General features: G+C 43.7%; 2 protein-coding genes, 1 long non-coding RNA gene and 1 pseudogene across 10 annotated transcripts in view; 3 read left to right on the plus strand and 1 right to left on the minus strand.

The window, feature by feature from the left end:
- The window catches only part of DIP2B (disco interacting protein 2 homolog B), a 223170-nt gene extending 217929 nt beyond the window's left edge, over positions 1-5241 (plus strand). For all 6 annotated transcript variants that reach the window (XM_027036124.2, XM_027036125.2, XM_053226223.1 and 3 more), the window contains one exon: positions 1097-5241. In XM_027036124.2, the coding sequence (XP_026891925.1) occupies positions 1097-1349 (253 nt within the window). In that variant the 3' untranslated portion in view covers positions 1350-5241. The remainder of the gene's footprint in view (positions 1-1096) is intronic.
- On the minus strand, positions 4106-19780 carry LOC113593057 (uncharacterized). 2 transcript variants are annotated; one of them, XR_003413111.2, is made up of 5 exons: positions 19535-19780; positions 10515-10602; positions 9957-10153; positions 9271-9435; positions 4109-4246 (listed from the first exon to the last, which is right to left on the minus strand). It is a non-coding gene; the product is annotated as an uncharacterized LOC113593057 (long non-coding RNA). The 2 variants fall into 2 exon arrangements; XR_008300248.1 differs by lacking the exon at positions 9271-9435 and having other exon boundaries at positions 4106-4246; positions 19535-19775.
- On the plus strand, positions 7602-9493 carry LOC106969252 (proteasome subunit alpha type-6-like; annotated as a pseudogene).
- Positions 19342-19812, plus strand: part of ATF1 (activating transcription factor 1) — a 79288-nt gene continuing 78817 nt past the window's right edge. The window contains exon 1 of one of the 2 annotated variants that reach the window (XM_027036128.2): positions 19342-19638. The gene's annotated coding sequence lies outside the window, so the exon portion shown is untranslated. The remainder of the gene's footprint in view (positions 19639-19812) is intronic. The other variant, XM_027036131.2, reaches the window with a different exon arrangement.

The raw sequence follows: 19812 nt of genomic DNA on the forward strand, positions 1-19812 counted from the left end.
GCCTGATGTGGGGCTCAAACCCACACAGCGAGATCATAACGTGAGCCAAAGTCAGACACTTAACAGACAGCCACCCAGGCGCCCTTTTCCACATTTTTAATGTAGTGTGTCCTTCCTTGGTTGTTTTTTGTTTTTTGTTTTTTACCTATGCTAAATTGCCACAGTTCTTTTCATGGTTGCTCATACTTTCTAGATGTTTCTTTGTCAGTATTTTCATTCACTTTGCTCAGAGTCTGTCCCCAGACCTGAACAATGCCCGTGAGTTATAAGAAGAATACAGAGAAGTGAGGTGCCATGATTAACCTCTAATTTTAGACCTTTGACTTTTAATGAAACCAAAGGCTGTGTACCTTTTTTTAATGATGGAATCTGTTTTTTAAAGCCATTTAACACTGCATATCACAAGCCTAACCCAGGAGTCCCACTCAATGTAAGGCAACTTTCTACCTTATGGCACTTTTATGGCATGATGGAAGAGACACCTGTATGGGGCACTTTAAGCTCAGATAAGGACAGGTCCACTCCCTTCCTGTTGGCCCTAAGAATATTATCTTAGTCAAAACTCTTCTGTTGTAAATAACAGAAACTCTGCAAAAAGAAAACAAAAAGACAAAAACTTAAGCAAAAGAGAGTTAATGGAAAGAATACCTAGCTACCTCAGAGGTTCCTCAAAGTCTCTCTGGTTCTCAAGAAAGGTAGAAACAAAGGAAGGGAAGGCCATCAGGAATCACTGTCCTCTCACTTTCTAGAGCCATGTGGGCATCCACTTCATTCTTTCTCTCCCCCCTGAAGAGCCGTTCCCTATGCTTCTTTGGACACCTGGCTACCGCAGACCTTTCACATGTGGCCAGTTCACGTGACCAGCTGACCAACTTCCAATCTCATTTCCAAACCCCCAAGAGATTGTGGATGGCTCAGCTGATCTACTGTGATCACAGGGGCAAGGCCATATATTACAGACATGGCTGCCAGCCTTCTGGTTGGATCCAAGAGAGAAGGCAATCCTCAGGGAAACGGGGACAGGTTTTGGGCAGGTACTAAAAAAGATGACTGGTAAATGGACTGACAGGTTAACTGAATGTCGTTGGAATTTCAGTGCCGTGTTCACGTGGACCAACTTGCTCGTGGTGGTCGTAGAACTGTGTGGCTCTGAACAGGAAGCCCTAGATCTGGTTCCTTTAGTGACAAATGTGGTCCTGGAAGAGCATTACCTCATCGTTGGCGTCGTGGTTGTGGTGGACCCAGGTGTTATCCCCATCAACTCCAGAGGAGAGAAGCAGAGGATGCACCTCCGGGACAGCTTCCTGGCTGACCAGTTAGACCCCATCTACGTGGCTTATAACATGTAACCCGCCTTGTGGGGCTTGCAGGGGGCCGTCCTGAAAAACCACAAGGACCAAAGACCAGCGACTAGGAGCAAGCTTTCAAATGATGTGAAATAAGCTGAGATGGTTACATTATACCCTTCATCTCATCCTGTGGGATTCCGCAGTCACAGGACACACAGGCAAGGGCAGTTGTGTGGTAGCAAATGAAAAAAATGTTAACAGCCCATTAGTCATGAGCTTTGACATAGCGTGAGCAGCACGTTACTAAAGCAATTACATGCATGTTGCATTTTTTTCATCTGTTGTAAATACTTGTATTTTTATCTAATGCTGTTTTAGAATTTTGTAAGGGAGTTTAATGAATTCACACGAAGGGGGTAGTCGGAGTTCCACAGCTCCCCGCTCTGTACTGTATTCTGATGTTTTACCGTAGCTGGACGTTCTGCGGGTTTTGTTAACACGGATACTCAGCTTACTTTCCGCTGACCCATAAGCAAATCAGATATAACCCACTGAATATGAGAGTTACCCTATATATATACTTCTTGACAGGAAAACATATTGACCAGTGTTTTAAACATGTAAATAAGAAGACACACACAATTCAGCTAAAAAACTGACACGTTGGCTTGTATAGTCCTAACAACTAAAGTAGAAACATTTCTCCTTGGAGAGCATCTCAATGTTCTCTTAATGCAGTGTAATTGAATAGGTAACTAAAAAGTGCAAATCGATCACAGGTTTTGCTGCACATTGTACTATGTCTCTGTTGGCTGATGTGTTTTATAAACTAAAGCTGCCTCTGTTTGTTTTCAAAGCTTGCATTCCCAGAATCGGCTTAAGCTTTTAAGAACTCAACCTGTTCCTACAAGCTGAAAATCTCAGTTTAAAAATCAAAATGTTAATGAAAAGGCTAAGCTTCATTAGATCCCACCCGATGCTAAGGAACCACAATAACTCACTGTGGCCCCCAGTGTTGAAACTGTGTTTCAAATTTCGAGTGACGATGTAAGAATTTAGGATTTCCTCTTTTTCCAGGCCCATTGTCAACTGCGTCTACAGTTTATACATATAGCTTCTCTTTTCTGAAAACTGAAAAGCATCCTCTGTTCTTCCAGTTCATGAGGGCAGGGATTTTAGGAACAAGAATGACAGGCTGGGAAGGCACTGGGATCGACAGTCACGTGAAACCGCAAAGGCGACATAACTCCGTATCTCAAAACTGACTGGTTCGGGTTGCCAAGATGGCTAGGCTTACGCTGAAATAGGGGAAGTCTGATGTGTGCAAGAAACTCTTTTGAAATAACTGTGGTGCCCAGGCCAAGTGGACTGAGCATGGGACTGAATTTGGCCTCTGGCTCGGTTTCCTTTCTTTGGTCTGATACTTCATGTATTTGAATATAGTTGAATTTTATTATTTTTTTCTTACAGAAATATTTTTAAGAATTTAAAAAAAAAAAAAAAGAAGCTCCAAGTGAACAGAGTTAACTTGTTAAATCAGAATGGTTCTCTTTGACCCACTCTGGTCTAGTGTGTAAATATTTATTTAGACTATTTTAATAATACATATTATTTACCCCACTGTAACATCATGTAAACTAAATATGTTTTTAAACAATTTTTAAGACTTGTAATTACCCTGAAAATAAGGTTTATAATGCAAAGCCCAGACCCTTCACCATGGTGGCACTCCCAGGGGCTGCCCTCAGTCTCGTGGCTCAAAGCCACTTTCTTGCCTCCCTTTTACACAAGCCTCTTTTCCTCCCAGTTCTTTCTCCACTGAGGGCAGACCCCAAGGCATGTTCCAGCTCCAGATCTCTTTTTTGACATTTTGGATGAAATTAGTTTACACATGACAGAAGAGGTTCTAAGATGTACAAAAAAAAAAGCACTTACGCTGGGACAAGAAAGCCCAGTGACTAGCTACGGTTTGGTTTGCGGAAAAAAACAGCTCGCTTATTTGGAAAGTAATTTTCACCTAAAGTAGTTTCAGTAACTCACTAAACAAAGCAGGGGATTTCTGAAGATTAAAGAGTTCTATTTCCATAATCCACAAGTTCTAAGAGAAAAATAGGCAGAGTATTATCCTTTGGGTTGCTGTGAAAATTGTCACTATACAACTGTGGGTGTCTGCTAGAATTATAATGGGAGCCACATCTGTCATTTTAAATGTTCTAGTAATCACGTTTTAAAAAGTAAAAGAAACCAGCGAAATTGATTTTAATATATTTTTTTAACTCGGTATATCAAAAATAGTATAATCTCCATCTGGAATCAGTACGAAAAGTGAGATATTTTATTTTCTTTGTTTCCTATTAAGTCTTTGAAATCCAGTGTGTATTAAGCACATTTCAATTCGGACTACCCATACTTCCAGTTTTTGGTAGCCACATGCGGCCAGTGGCTACGATATTGGACAGAAGTGATCTGTACTCATTCTTTCAAATAAGATACTCCATTCCTCTCAGAGTATGGTCAACTCCCAGTTACTTAGGATCTGATTATCTGGATTTGTAGTTCCTCAGACCTCTGCTTTATCTCTAGTTTTTGCTCTCTGCCTTGTGGCTGCTTTATTGATCTTTTGCCTATCCCTCAAAGCCAGAATATGCTAGTGGAAGAAAGAAAGCTGAGCTGTGTCTTTGGGAACTTCATTAGTAACTGTGGTGAAGTGTCCTCTGGAAGGGGAAGAGAGTCCAGTCATTAGCCTAGAGGTGTTTGTGGGGTCATCTGCAGATTTAATGCCTGGTCTGTTACAGACTTGAATAAGAAAACTCCCTCTTGAAGACGCAATGCTTGTGCTCTTTCCACGTTAAGTAGAACCTTTGTGGTAGAAGGTCTTAGGACAGACCCAAAAGGCCATTATTGATAGAAACAGCCTAGCCAAAACTCTGGAACACATTCTGTCTGGGTGTTTACGCCTGTGAAAGAGAAAACTAGATTAATAGCAAGGCCCCATTCCAGTTGAGAGAAATCCATTCATCTTAAAGCCTTTGAACCTCTTTCTGCCTTCTCAGCAGAAGTAATTGAGGTAGATCAGGAAGGGGCTGCCTCAGGAAAATTCCTAAGCCCAAGGGATTCTTAGAGCTGCACAAATGTCATCTCCTGCATCAGTGAGACCCTGGGAATGACCGGCATGCCAGCGGGCATCAGTGTGAATCCACAGCCTTTATTTACTTCCTGCCTCACAAAGGGCCCCGGTCCAGACCGCCACAACCACCAAGTCCTTTCCTCCTGAAGTTGTGCTGCCTCGGGCTGTTTAGGGACCATTGCCTGTCTGTTGGTAATCCCAGTGTTTCTCCTGTCTTTAGTCCCTGAGCAGTGCTTGCTTAATGCTTTTGTTGAATCAACAAAGGGCCTGAGGCCTTAGGTTTTTTGTTAAGGTCTCTGCCCCAGGCATGGTGCTCAATATCTTGGCCAAATAAATGACTTTCCTTGAATACGCAGCAATCTTTTAGACTAAAGCAATGAGGAGTTATCACCTCACCCTCAAACTCCAACATGACCTATGCCTTAGTGTTGTTGTTTTCGTTGTCTGCTCTGATGTAAAAGCAAGAGTATTTGGAGCAAGAAGCTGCACTACTCCAGATACACAATAGGCCTTTTCTTTATCATTCATAATAACATTTCCGGTTTAGGTATATGTAGATGGGCCATGTTATTTGTCCACAGGAAGAGAGTGTAAAGATATGAGAATAATTTTTTAGTCCTAAATGATGTTTTGTTTACTTTCTGTCAAGGTATTTACCAGTGTCAAATTCAAACTATAGTACTGTGTAATTATGTATAAAGTTTTTTTATTTATTTGAAATTAGACTAGATATACATTTTTAAATTTAACATCTGGCTGGACAGTGTTCTATTAACTCATTGAATGTGTTTCCTTTGTCTTGTGTTAATAAATATTGATGCCTGATTGTGTTTAATGCTTCACACATTGGGAGGATGGATAAATTGGAGTTGATACATCTTAAATTTAACTTCAGGTAGCAAAACCTACAGAGAGCTGGAGTGGTCTAAGGAAAATGAACACAGAGATCCAAAGTCACTGCAAATCACTGCTGTTATCGGAAGACAGATCAAGGAACAAAAGAGAGTCATTTTGAAAACTAAGAAGCCTTTTTCAGGAAAAATTAAAGTTTAGTTTTCCTCCTACCTATGTGGCATTTGGTTAGTTTTAAACTATGGATCATAAATTGTATTTTTTTTTTCCTCATGTGTGACTGGGCTGGATTTCAGCCTTTACTAAAGCAGTAAGTCATTTGCTCTTCATTTCTTGGTTTCAAGAAACTTGATAGGAGCCCATCAAATTGTGCATGTTCTCCAACACTAAAACTGGTCCTTGAACGATTATCCAAGCTGTTTAGGCAGCTGGGAACATTCTTTCACCTAACATACATTTATTGAATGCCTACCCATTAGGCCCAACGCACTGCAATAAGAACCGAAGTTAGAGAAAATTAAGTCCCTGCTTTGGAGGGGATACAGGAAAACAGTACAATATATTAAGGGTTATGAGTAGAGGTGGACAGTGGGAACAGGTAGGACAGGCACCCAACCCAATGATGAGGGAGAATAATGAGGAATATACATGCTGACGGAGGTAACCCCTGAACTGAGTTTTGAAGGATGAGACAGCCAGATAAAGACAACAAAGCAGAAAGGCAGAGTTGCATTCTCTGGGAGCTACAATTCGTTATTAGGATGGAGGGTTTGAAGGGGGAAAAGTTACAGATCGTTATCCATGGGGGCTTGATCCAAGGCTAGATCACCAAGGGCCTTGGGTATCATGCTAAGAACTTTTGGACTTTTATCCAGGGAGTTAAAGAGCGCCAGTGAGGGATTGATAGCAAGGGGATAACATGCTCAGATTTGCAACCTAGAAAATTATGCTGGTGGGTGGTCACGTAGAAAATGGATTCATGTGGGGCGCCTGGGTGTCTCGGTTAAGAGGCCGACTTCGGCTCAGGTCATGATCTTGCAGTCCGTGAGTTAAGCCCCGCGTCGGGCTCTGTGCTGACAGCTCAGGGCCTGGAGCCTGTTTCAGATTCTATGTCTCCCTCTCTCTGACCCTCCCCCGTTCATGCTCTGTCTCTCTCTGTCTCAAAAATAAAATAAACGTTAAAAAAAAATTAAAAAAAGAAGAAAATGGATTCATGTGCGTAGGGAAAGCCAGGTAAGACCCAAGGCGGGGAGACCAGTCAGGAGGCCTTTGCGGGAACTGCGGTGATCGAGCCAGAGGACTTCAACGAAGGCGGTGACGGGACGGAGACGAGAGGCAACACATGCAAACTTGGGAGAAGGTAAGATTTCAACTGCTGGGCATTTCAGGTAAGGAAGGAGGAATCCAAAACAACTCCTGGGTTTCCGACTTGGGGAGTCAGGTAGATGTGGGGCCATTTACCAAGGTAGGGAACAAAAGGGAAGGAATAGATGTCTGGAAAAAGACGGTGTTCCATTTTGGTCATATTCGTTTGAGGGTGCTGTGGCACATGCAAGCGGAGAGGTCCAACAGGCAGCTGAACGTGAGGTCTCTGCCTCAGGAGAGCTGTGACCATGAACTAGATACTTGGAGGACATCCGTTTAAAAGTGGTAGTTGAAGCCGGGGAAGTGGATGATATTGCCAAGAAAGATCATGTGGAGGGAGAAAAGGGTCGGTAATGGAGCTATGGGAAACAACAACTACGAAGACGGGCGGAGGAAGAAGGGAGAGCCAATCTCTGGAGAGACAGCAAAACCAAGAAAGAACATGGGCAAAGAAGTCGTAGGGAAGAGTTTTAAAGAGGGAGTGGTCAGCAATGTCAAAAGCTACAACGAAGCTGAGTAAAACGTGAATTGACTAGCATGTGCTCTATCTGGCAACAGAGCAGTCACCGGTGACCTTGGTCTTCACAGTTTCACTTGCCTCCGTGGGGGGCAGAAGCCAGAAAACTGGTTCAGGAGAGGAGGGAAGTGTGACTGAATGAAGGCTACTCTTCCCAGAAGTTTCTGCCCACAAGAAGGAAAGAGGGAACAGTAGTTCAAAGAGGTGTGTAGGAATCACGGGAGGCTGTTTTAAAAAAAGATGGAGGAGAGGCCCCTGGGTGGCTTAGTCGATTGAGCGTCCGACTTCAGCTCAGGTCACGATCTCCTGGTCCGTGAGTTCGAGCCCCACATCAGGCTCTGGGCTGATGGCTCACAGCCTGGAGCCTGCTTCCGATTCTGTGTCTCCCTCTCTCTCTGCCCCTCCCCCGTTCATGCTCGGTCTCAAAAATAAATAAATGTTTAAAAAAAAAATTTTTTTTTTAAAGATGGAGGAAATAAAATATTCCTGCATCAGGGGAAAAGAGTCAGTAGAAAGGAAAAAGTTCCAAACACTGCAATGAGGGATAAGACAAAGCAAGGCCATTGAGGAAGCAGGAGGGGCAGGGATTCAGAGTATGAGTAGAAGGATTAGCCTTTGAGGGGAGGAAGCATTTCCCACCCCCCTACAAGGGTAGAGGCAAGATTCTGATAGTAGGAAGTAGGAAGTCTAATGACCTCATTCACTTCTCTGAATCTCCGTTCTCAACCTATGAAGGTGAACACTCCTTTCTGAGATCATTTCTATGAATAAGTATGACACAGCTGACAACACAATATGGAATCTGCAAATAATGGGAATTCCTAAGAAGCAGATCTAAGGGAAATTTATATTAACTCCATTTATTAAGAAACAAACACTAAGTTGTATTCAACTAAACAAAGGAAAAGACCCTCTAAGATAGAAGGAAATAAGGAGGAAAACAAATTAATAAATAGAAAACAAGGGAAATAGGGTTCAAGAATTTGATTTCTTAAAAATAGCCTAATAAAATGTCAATATTTGCACACACACAACTAGTAGGAAACAAAAAATATAACTTCAACTCTGGTGTTTTTTTTTAATCTTAAGGGATTATTCTAATTTTGCCGTAAACTTGAATTTTAAATGAAATGGATCATTTTCGGGGGACTCAGAGACAGTGCTTGAAATGGTGGAGTGCGCCGACATATCCCATGGTTCCACCGCTGGGTTTGATCACCACGTTACCATTTTTTCACCCGAGGGCCGGCTCTACCAAGTAGAATATGCTTTTAAGGCTATTAACTAGGGTGGCCTTACATCAGTAGCTGTCAGAGGGAAAGACCGGGCAGTAATTGCCACACAGAAGAAAGTACCTGACAAATTATTGGATTCTAGCACAGTGACTCCCTTCTTCAAGATCACTGAAAACATTGGCTGTGTGATGACAGGAATGACAGCGGACAGCAGATCCCAGGTACAGAGGGCACGCTATGAGGCAGCTAGTTAGAAGTACAAGAATGGCTATGAGATGCCTGTGGACACGCTGTGCCAAAGAATTGCTGATATTTCTCAGGTCTACACACAGAATGCTGAAATGAGGCCTCTTGGTTGTTGTATGATTTTAATTGGTATAGATGAAGAACAAGACCCTCAGGTGTACAAGTGTGATCCTGCGGGTTACTACTGTGGGTTAAAAAAAACTTTTTTTCAACGTTTATTTATTTTTGGGACAGAAAGAGACAGAGCATGAACGGGGGAGGGGCAGAGAGAGGGAGACACAGAATCGGAAGCAGGCTCCAGGCTCCGAGCCATCAGCCCAGAGCCGGACGCGGGGCTCGAACTCACGGACCGCGAGATCGTGACCTGGCTGAAGTCGGACGCTTAACCGACTGCGCCACCCAGGCGCCCCTACTGTGGGTTTAAAGCCACTGCAGCAGGAGTTAAACAAACTGAATCAACCAGCTTCCTTGAAAAAAAAGTCAACAAGAAATTTGGACATTTGAACAGACAGTGGAAACTACAATTACACGCCTGTCTACTGGTCTATCAATTGATTGCAAACCTTCAGAAATAGAAGTTGGAGTGGTGACAGATGAAAATCCTAAATTCAGGATTCTTACAGAAGCAGAGATTGATACCTTGTTGCTCTAGCAGAGAGAGACTAAACATTGTATGTAGTTAGTTTACCAAATCCATGACGCCGCTTGCCTGTGTGTTTGGTAACAACAGACCAACATTATGGAGGCCCCTGGATTGAAAAAGGAACCTCTCCCACTCCTCCCGCCACTGAAGTGGTTAGGACTCTGTATGAATAAAAAAAAAAAAAAAAATAGTGCTTTTGGAAAAAAAAAAAAAAAGAAATGGATATTTTTCTATAAACTGTAGAAAATTCATTCAAGAATAAGAGAATCTGAATTTTAACAAATTCACAAGGCAGAGAATCCCTGTTTCACATAGAAAAAGCCATCCCAACTCCTCTTGATACCAAAACCAGACTAAGGCAGTTTTCAAATAAATCAGTCTCACCCATGAAAAGATGAAAATTATAAATAAAATCTGTTTCGGTCGCTGTGTAATACACCACTCCAATTTAGTGGCCTAAAACAGTCATACCTATATACTCTATGCATCAGGAACTGGGCAAAGTATAGCAGGAATGACATCTCAACTCCAAAATGTCTGGGCTTGGCTGCAAAAGCTCCAATGTTTGGAGGTGATTGGAACAGCTGGGGCTGGAATCATCCAAGCATCTTTACTCACATCTGAAGCCCAGGCTCTGATAACGAAGACTAGGCTCAGCTGGACTGTTGCCCAAAGCACTTACTTCAGTGTAGCCTCTCCTCCTAGCTTGGGATTCTCAGAGCAAGCAGCTGGATTCTCAAAGGAGACATCAGGGGCAAGAGCAGGTTAGGCTGTAAACTTCTCATACACTCTTGGAGGTCATACACCACTTTGGCTGCATTCCACTGCCCAGCCCAGATTCAAGGGAGAGGACTCTACGTCTTGAGAGGCAAAGTCACACTGCAAAAAAAGCACGTGGGTTAGGAGAGACTTCGGTGGACGCATGTGAAGACAATTGCATTGGAAAAACAATATTCCACCCCAGCAAGCGAAACCCAGTAGTGGGTAAGAAATAACAGATGGGTTTTAAAGAGGGTCAGAACAGGGATAGTTCAATATTAGAAAAATCCTATTTATAGAAGAAATCTTAGCAACAGCTTAAAGGTGAAAACTCTATGACCATCTCTCTCAATAGATTGAGGGAAAACACGATAAACGTCAATGTTGACAAATGAAAAAAAAATCCAACAAGCAAGGAATAGGAGACTTCTTGAAGTGATAGAACATCTATCAGAAACCTATAGTTAAAAAGAATACTTACCGATGGCACTTCAGAAGCACTACTATGAAAGGCAAAATTGTGATGAGGATGCTCACTTTCCACTCAGCCGTTGCACTTGAGATTATGGCTACCGTAATTAGGGAGAAAGAAATGAGCTATATGAATGGGATATAAAGGAAAAAAAAACATTTGGAGATGATACGCTAGTCTATGTAGAAAATATAAGAGGATCTACGCATTTATAAACAGGAGTTTTTTGGTTTTGGTTTTTTTTTGAGAGAGAGAGAGAGAGAGCATGGACGGGGGAGGGGCAGAGAGAGAGGGAGACACAGAATCGGAAGCAGGCTCCAGGCTCTAAGCCATCAGCCCAGAGCCCGACTCGGGGCTCGAACTCACAGACCACGAGATCATGACCTGAGCTGAAGTCGGATGCTTAACCAACTGAGCCACCCAGGCGCCCCTAAACAAAGAGTTTATAAGATTGCTGAATACACAGTAAACATAAAAATCAATAGCATGAGTCTCCATAATAGTGGAATAATTTAGTCAGAGTAATCCTCCCATAGATGGAATTTTTGAAATTTGAAAAAAACATATACATATATGTATATATATTTTTAAACCTATTTGAAGGCACTGGGAAATGACCACAAGGAGACAGAAATGGGAGAGTAACTACTTCTGAAAGATGAAATGCAATAGGTGACATTTGTGTGTTTGTGATTTTTCTGTCTGAGGACATTGCCATAATTCCAAGGAACTTGACTGATAGCCACTGCCTACTGGCTTAAGGTGTAAAAGGATAGAGTTCCATGTTGTCAGGGAAGTCAGAGTAGTTAGGTGGGAAATCTGTGAAGGGAGAGAGCCCCAGAAGGTAGGAGTCCTCAAATCTGCATATAAGATGTGTCAAAATCTTTGGCTGATGACTAAACTAAATTATATAGAGAAAAATCCAGAGTTCCGGGTGGGGGGAGGGGGTGCGGGGGGAGGAAAACAAAAAAGCAGCTAGAAATGGAAAGAGGCAGGAATTTCGACCGTTGTCCATGACAGAGGAAAAAGATTGGAAATTAAGTCCTCTCAAATTAACTGCCTTCTGAAATAAAAATCACTCTGTAAAGCAATATAATTCATTGCAGTAATAAAACTACTAGAAAGGTGAATAAACAGAAAAGGATGCCCTATACTTAAGAAAATCAGTCAATAGATACCAATCGTAATTAGCAGTCAAAAGGCTTAAATCAGCTATTACATATATATTGAGACTTAAAGGGAAACGTAGGGTCACCTGGCAGGCTCAGTGGGTAGCTAGCGCGTGCAACTCTTGACCTCGGGGTTGCAAGTTTGAGCCCCAGGCTGGGTGTAGAGATTACTTAAAAATAAAATCTTGAGAAAAAAAAAAAAGGAAAATGTATACACAATGAATGGGTAAGGAATTCCTACATAAGGAATCTAGCAGAGAAACAGAAACTAAAAAAAAAAACAAAAAGAAAAGAAAAAAAAGACATACAGACTAGATAGGAAGAATTAAAGCTATCTCTAGTCACAAATGAAATGACTTGTGCATTAAAAAATCCTACACACGTACAAATTGTAAAATGAGTTCAGCAAGGTTGCAGAATCTGAGATCAATAAAAAAATACCTATTTAATTTCCATTTACTAGTAATGAACAGTCTAAAAAAGAAATTTAAAAATCAATTCTAGGGGCTCAGTCAGTTAAGTGTTGGCATCTTGGTTTTGGCCCAGGACATGACCTCCCAGTTTTGTCAGTTCAAGCCCCGCATCAGGCTCTGTGCTGACGGCTCAGAGCCTGGAGCCTGCTTCCGATTCTGTGTCTCCCTCTCTCTCTGCCCCTCCCCTGCTCACACTGTCTCTGCCTCTCTCAAGCTAAATAAACTTTAAATACATACATACCAATTCTATTTGGGGCACCCAGTTGGTTCAGTTGGTTAAGCATCGGACTCTTGGTTTTGTCTCAGGTCATGATCTAGCCGTTTTGTGAGTTCAAGCCGCCTGTCGGACTCTGTGCTAACAGCTCAGGGCCTGGAGCCTGCTTGGGATTCTCCGTCTTTCCCCCTGTCTCTGTCCCTCCCCTGCTCACACTGTCTCTTTCTCAAACTAAATAAATAAGCCATAAATAAATAAATAAATAGATAGATAGATAGATAGATAGATACAAATCAATTCTATTTGGGGTGCCCAGGTGGCTCAGTTGGTTAAACATTGGATTCTTGATTTTGGCTTGTGTCATGATCTTACGGTAAGTGAGTTTGAGCCCCACGTTGGGCTCTGTGCTAACAGTGTGGAGCCTGCTTGGGATTCTCTGTCTCTCCCTCTCTCTGTGTCCCTCCCCCACTCGTGCTGTGTCTCAAAGTAAGTAAATCAACTGTAAAAAATTAAAAAACTTTAAAACCAATTCTCTTTGGTCTATTCTGTAACATCAAAAGGAATAAAATACATAACTTAATGAAAGTACCAACTTGCATACTGAAAACTACAAAATCATTGAAAGAAACTAGAGAAGATCTAAAATGGAAAGTCATCCCCATGTTCATGGATTGGAAATTTTTAAATTGTTAGGATGGCAATTCTCCGCAGATTGATCTAGAGATTCAACACAATCTCTATCCAAACCCCAGATGCCTATTTTGCAGAAGGGGATACGCTGATCCTAAAATTCATATGGAAGTGCAAGGGATTCCGAAAAGTCAAAACAATTTTGAAAAAGAGCAAAGTTGGAGTACTCACACTTCCATATCTCAAAACCTACTACGAAGCTAGGGTACCGGCCAAAGGATAGACCTATTAGTCAATGGAATCGAACCATAAGTCCAGAAACGGAGAAGCCTCTGGACCTAACCCAGCCAAATAATAAATCAATAATGGTATTAATGTTGCATCTCAGGGGGGAGTGAGGAGATGAGTGCCACCTGTAAGTGTGTCAGGATTCAGAGGTAATGGTCCCTGGTCTGGTGTATACCAGTCTGGTTCTACAGATTCCTGGAGGATGGCAGTTTACCAGGGCAAGCTTAACCAAACAGTAGCCTCAGCTGTAGCCGTTGTACCCAGTCTCATACCTTTGCTAGATCAGATTAAATACGGTCTCAGTTACACAGTACGTAGCCATTGACTGACAAATATGTCCTTTTCTATTCCAGTCCAGTCTCCTCACTAGGAAAAAAATTGTGACTATGCGTGAAGATGGATGCTAACTATTGTGACTTATTGTGGTGATTGTTTTGCAATACATACATACCAAATCATGATGTTGTACATCTGAAACTAATATAATTTTATATGGCAATTATATCTCGGTGTTTTAAAAGTTAAAAAAAACTTTTTAACGTTTGTTCATTATTGAAAGATAAGACAGAGACAGAGCATGAGCAGGGGAGGGGCAGAGAGGGAGACACAGAATGGGAAGCAGGCTCCAGGCTCCGAGCTGTCAACACAGAGCCCAACACGGGGCTCGAACTCACAAACCGTGAGATCATGAGCTGAGCTGAAGTCGGACGCCCAACCGACTGAGCCACCCAGGCGCCCCTTGGTGTTTTAAAAGTTTTTAGAAAGGGGAATCAGAAGGAGTTCACATTCATGTAGAAGGGATAAGAATATACATGTATAGTTTTATCCCAGGGTTATGTTACATGACATTACTCTGAAACAGATGGAACAAGATGTAATTAGTACACTGAAGGTCTTGGTAAACTGCAGGAGATCCCGAGGATGGGAAATTAAACTATGAAGAGTCAGAGGTCTAGCAATCAGGGGCACGCTGACATATCTCCTGACATAGAAACAAATTACTGAGGCACCTGGCTGGCTCAGTCAATAGAGCACGCACTTCTTGATCTCAGGGGCATGAGTTCAAGTCCCATGTTGGGCATAGCTTACTTAAAACAACAACAACAGCAGCAGCAGCAGCAGCAGCAGCAGCAGCAGCAAATGAATGGATCTTACGTGCCCTTTCTCAAAGAAGGAAACACGGTCCTGGCTAGGCCTCTTCAGGTGGTGGAGACATGCATGCCATCCCTGGTAATACTGCTGTGCACAATATATCAGGTGACAGCTTTAAGTATATAGCTTTGGAGCTGATGATACGGCAGACCAATGGTGGTGAAGGGGACAGTCGTGGAAAAAGAAATGGTGCGTAGTTGATGGCGAGATCCAGTGGAAACTCTGGAGCAAGAACATGCCAGTTGTAGCGGAGTGTGCTACTGGGCCATGATAAGAGACGGAAAACTTGCCCAGGGGACACCAGGTGACCACGCGTCTGGAACTGTCCATCACTGACTGGATTCTGTCAGACACAGCAAGTCATAAAGTCAGATGGGCCCAGCACCAATCCATCATAAGAAGGAAATGTCACACGTGACATCAAGCCTAAGCAGGATCAGAGGACACAAGCCATCTGCAGGAGCAGGCGCCCCAGAAACCCACGTTTCACACTACAGTTGCACCTACCTATGGCTGTAATGGAGCCTGGAGGGAAGAGTACAAATTTGATCTATGGGTGGGTGATGGCAATTCTGTTGCAAGGGAAATGTTTCTAATGGGCAGATTTTAAAATGATCACCCATTCTGTGTACTATGTAAGAATATAAATGGACTCATGGGCAGTGGCAAATGGCCTGGCCAGTCGGTCAGTGTCTCGAAAGGAAAAAGACTGGAAGACTGGATTCAATAAGGTCTGGGGTAGAGGTCTCTGCATCACATGTCAACACCCACTAAAAAGCATCCACCGTGGGCAAGACACTGAACGTCCAAATAAACACATGACCTGGCCGGTTGATGTCAGCCAGCCACTGAGCATGTCAGAATCGGCACAATGGGCATATGTATGGAGTAGTCACAGTGGCAGAGGTGGAGACTATATTGGGGCCCAGTGGTATGGACTCCCACTTACCAAAGCCTATTTAGCTACTGCTGTCTCTGAATCTTCAACTAAACATTGACACGAACCAATACCGAAATAATAGGACACTATTTCTTCAGGAGTTGATAACACTAGGCTTCTTCCATCCTAGAAGGGCCAGGGATTTGTTCTCAAGTGAACACATTTTTCTGAGGGGGGATTAAGATATGACTCATAGCACCACTCGGTGTCACTACCAAGGGGCTTACAAAGGCTTATGACGCAGGCTGCTGTGACCGACATAAAGAAGGTTCCTCCAATAAGCTGAACTTCAGTTCCAAGCTGACTTGCTGCAACTGGTTAGTAATAATCTTGAAGGTGAATAGTTTGCTTATACAATCCAACTACACAACAATAACCAATTCTTAGCCGTTATAAGCTTTTACTAGTGGCACCAGCTAGGAGGCCATCACAATACATAATGCAAGACGTAATGACAGCGTGGACTAAGGTGATGGTGTGCAGAGAAGGGGACGAAGTCACAAGGAAATTATTTCTCTTGCACCCAGGTGTATTAGATAGGACTCTAGAAAGAACAGCAACCAAAGTAAACTAGCTTAAATAGAAAAGTGCTATTCATTTCAAGGACAAAGGACGGCTTGTGGAACCTAAGGGCTGTGGCAGGCAGCTGTATCTCAGGCAAGTTCTAGAACTGGGGCCTAGAAAGCCACTGGTTCGCTCTCTTAGCTCTGCATTGTTCACAGATGGAAGAGGCTCATTACAGAGCTCCCAAGCGTTAGGTCCATTTACCTAGAGAAAGATGAATTTTTGGCCAAAGACAAATTCCACAGGGGAGACTCTGATGGCCAGCTTGGGCCAGGTGCCCATTATTGGTAAGATAGATTTGACTGTGAGAAGTTTCCATAAAAAGTAAGAGGGATAGTTGTCCACCACTCTCAGGGCTCATAGACTAGTTCTAGATGTTCAGTTCAAGCATAGTTAACATGAAGCAGCAAACAGTTTCAGGGCTGATTTATCTGAAATACTATGGTTGTAGGAACTACAAACCCCTGCAGGGGGTTAGGTTTTCCTGTGTGTTTAGCCTTGAGTATTGAAAAAGGACAAAACACAAAAGAAGACAAAAACAAGCCCATTGCTTAGACCATAAAGCCTACATCTACTAGCTTTTGTAATTTCTGCCTTTTGAGAGGTGGATTGTTCCAAACACTGTTTCATGGCTCTCAAGTCCTCTACTCCAGCTCCATCCTTTTGCTAACCAATGAAGCTTCTCAAGGTATGTGTCCCCTTAATGGTTTTTAACTAAATTCCCATAGTTACACTGCAGCATTTTCCATATTAATATCCAACATTTATTTAGTGTTTCCTGTGTGCCCGGAGTGGCTCTAATTTTACATGTATTAAACTCACTTAATCCACAAAACTTTACGGGACAGGTAGTATTACTAAACCTGTCTCCTTATAATATAATGTCTTTCCCTCTTAATAGAAAACAGTGCACCAGAAGAGCCGAAGAGGTGCCACCACTGGCTCGACCAGTTTATGTAAAAATTTTTAACATTTTATGGGGTGCCTGGGTGGCTCAGTCAGTTGAGCGAGCAACTTCAGCTCAGGTCACAATCTCATGGTCTGTGAGTTTGAGCCCCGCATCAGGCTCTGTGCTGACAGCTCGGGGCCTAGAGCCTGCTTTGGATTCTGCATCTCCCTCTCTGCCCCTCCCCTGCTCATGCCCTGTCTCTCTGTCTCAAAAATAAATAAAAACACTAAAAAAAAAAAAAAAAAAAAAAAAAAAAAAAATTAAACTGCCACCCAACGTTCAAAAAATTTTTTAACATTTTCCTTGTTGAGAGAGAGAGAGACAGAGTGTAAGCCGGGGAGGGGCAGAGAGAGGAGACACAGAATGTGAAGCAGGCTCCAGGCTCTGAGCTGTCAACACAGAGCCTGATGTGGGGCTCGAACTCACAAACTGTGAGATCATGAACCTGAGCTGAAGTGGGACGCTTAACTGACTGAGGCACCCAGGTGCCCCGGACCAGTTTATTGCCTTTGGCTCTTGAGTGTTAGGTTATTTTATTTCACTTTACTTCCTGACTTCTAAAGTCAAAGACCTGTCCATCTGGTTTATAAATTCTTACTACTCAGTACCGTGTGTGGCGTAACCAAGCCTTCTTTTTTTCTTCATCTGCAGTTATTTCTCAAGGTTCAGAGCAGTGGTGGGTACAGCAGGTGGCACTTCCATGAGAAACAAGTGTGGTGGAAATACTTGTGAGCGGCACGTTGCACAACATAGTATCTAAGCTTAAGATGCTTTACAAGTGGAAGAGGAGCTGAAGTGGATCAGTCCATCCACGCACAGTTTGAAGGTTTGTGTACAATTTAGTTTGTTTTTATGGTAACATTTTTTTCAGTCCATCCACCCCCTTTTGCCAATCAGCATTTGTTAGGCGTTCTGAGTTCAAAGGAAGAAACAGCCAACACAAAAAGAACAGTAAACTTACAGCCAGCTTTCTAGACTTGAATATTCTGGATTCAAGAATGACGGGCGCTGGGTTTTGTTAATCAGGAAAGGCTGATGTCTGAGAACCTCTTCATGGTTCCTTACTTTTACAGGACACTTTGCTTTTCTATGGTAGATGACCTTTTGATTCTTTGAACAATTCTGGAACAAGGCTTGAATATTATATTTTCCCCAATTTTGATAACAGGAAGATAAGCTTAGAGAGATTTGGGTAATTTGCCTAATCAAAAATCTAAAATAAGGGCAGACACCTGTTTTTAAGTTATAATGGGTAGTCAACAATGTTTGCTGAATGAAAGGCATTAGCGAAACGTTAGCGAACTCTTTGAAGTGTCTGGCAGAGTAACGCTCAAGTTTTAAATCACATTATCTAGTCTTGAAGGTCAAAACCAGGACGGGCTCTATCCACTAAATCAGTTTCCTACGTCGTGGAGATCTCAAACTAGTAAAACTCCAGAACATCCGGGGACTTTTGTCAAGCACACACTAAAAGATGTATCATTTGTTGTCTGTTATCACAATAAAGCCATAAAGTAGTATTTTGCAAGGAAACGGATAAAGAGACAAATCAGAACAATGCATAATCCCTTCTCCAGAAAGGTAGAGACACATTTGAGAATGTTTTTAAGTTTTTGTAATGCATTACAACGACGGCGTAACATTTTACAACGCTCCCTTCTAACAGCTGGGGCAAATCCGTTTCAGGTGCCACGCGAAGTGGCACTCAAAACACCCTGCCGGCATCGTGGGTGCGTGTGTGTACGTGTGCAACCAGTCTTTGGAGAAAATCCTTTCGTATGGGATAAAGGATGCAGCTCAACGCAATTGGGGTTAAAAAGAGTCCCGGGAGGGGCGCCTGGGTGGCTCAGTCCGTTAAGCGTCCGACTTCAGCTCAGGTCACGATCTCGCGGTTCGCGAGTTCGAGCCCCGCGTGGGGCTCTGGGCTGATGGCTCAGAGCCTGGAGCCTGCTTCCGATTCTGTGTCTCTCTGCCCCTCCCCCGTTCATGCTCTGTCTCAAAAATAGACGTTTAAAAAAAAAAAAAAACCAAAGAAAAAGAGGCCGGGTAAACTACGAGAAGATGAGGAGGGCAAACTTCCACGCGTCAAGTCACTTCTCTGTACAAGACCCGGACAGGTGAGGTGTGGATCAAGGCCAAGGACGACCGTTCGGGACCCGATCACCCAACCCAGACCAAGCAGCAGCTGAGCTCAGAACGACGCTTCGAATCGATGAGAGCGGCCCCGCACCGAGCGGCCTTCCGACACCAGCAAGCTGTCGCGGGTCTCCGAAAACAGAGGTGAGGGAGGAGTGAGGGCAGACTTCCTGAAGCGAAAAACGACTCCGGGAAACCTTTGGCAACTATCGCCGGAGTAGCACCTTCCGGAAGTGCGCCAGGCTTTCAGAAGAAACCCGGCACAAGATGGCGGCGCGTCACGTGAGCAACGCGGTGACGTAGGACGGCGGCCCGCACGGAGGGACCGCCTTAACTTCACCCCCCACGCTCAATTACTCAGTTTTGCCCCCCTCTCCTACCCCGCCCCCGGCCTGGTGTAGATCATGCCGCCAGTGGCGGCCCTGACTGCCGAGGAAACGGTAGCCTAGGACAGTTGGCTGTTAAGTGACACAGATTCTCCCCGCTCCGCCTAATCCCTGGGAGAGGCACATACCCCGGCGCGTGAGGGCGTGGAGAAGTGGGTAGAGAATTTCGGATCCACCTGGGAGGGGGGAGTGGAAGTTCCCGCCCCGGACAGCGGCGAGGCGGCAGCCACAGGTAAGCAGGGGGCGGGGGTGCGACGCGTTCCCGTGTCCCTGGGCAGCGGCAGGGCGCGGGGACTAGGCGTCGGAGGGGACGCCGCGTCGGATCTCGCGCCGGGTGGGGGTCGCGCGCGGCGGCCGCGGTGGGGGAGGGGCGCGGAGGGCGCGCGGCGGAAGGGGGAGGGGCTGC

Source organism: Acinonyx jubatus, chromosome B4 (assembly GCF_027475565.1).
Source record: "Acinonyx jubatus isolate Ajub_Pintada_27869175 chromosome B4, VMU_Ajub_asm_v1.0, whole genome shotgun sequence".
Taxonomy (NCBI): domain Eukaryota; kingdom Metazoa; phylum Chordata; class Mammalia; order Carnivora; family Felidae; genus Acinonyx; species Acinonyx jubatus.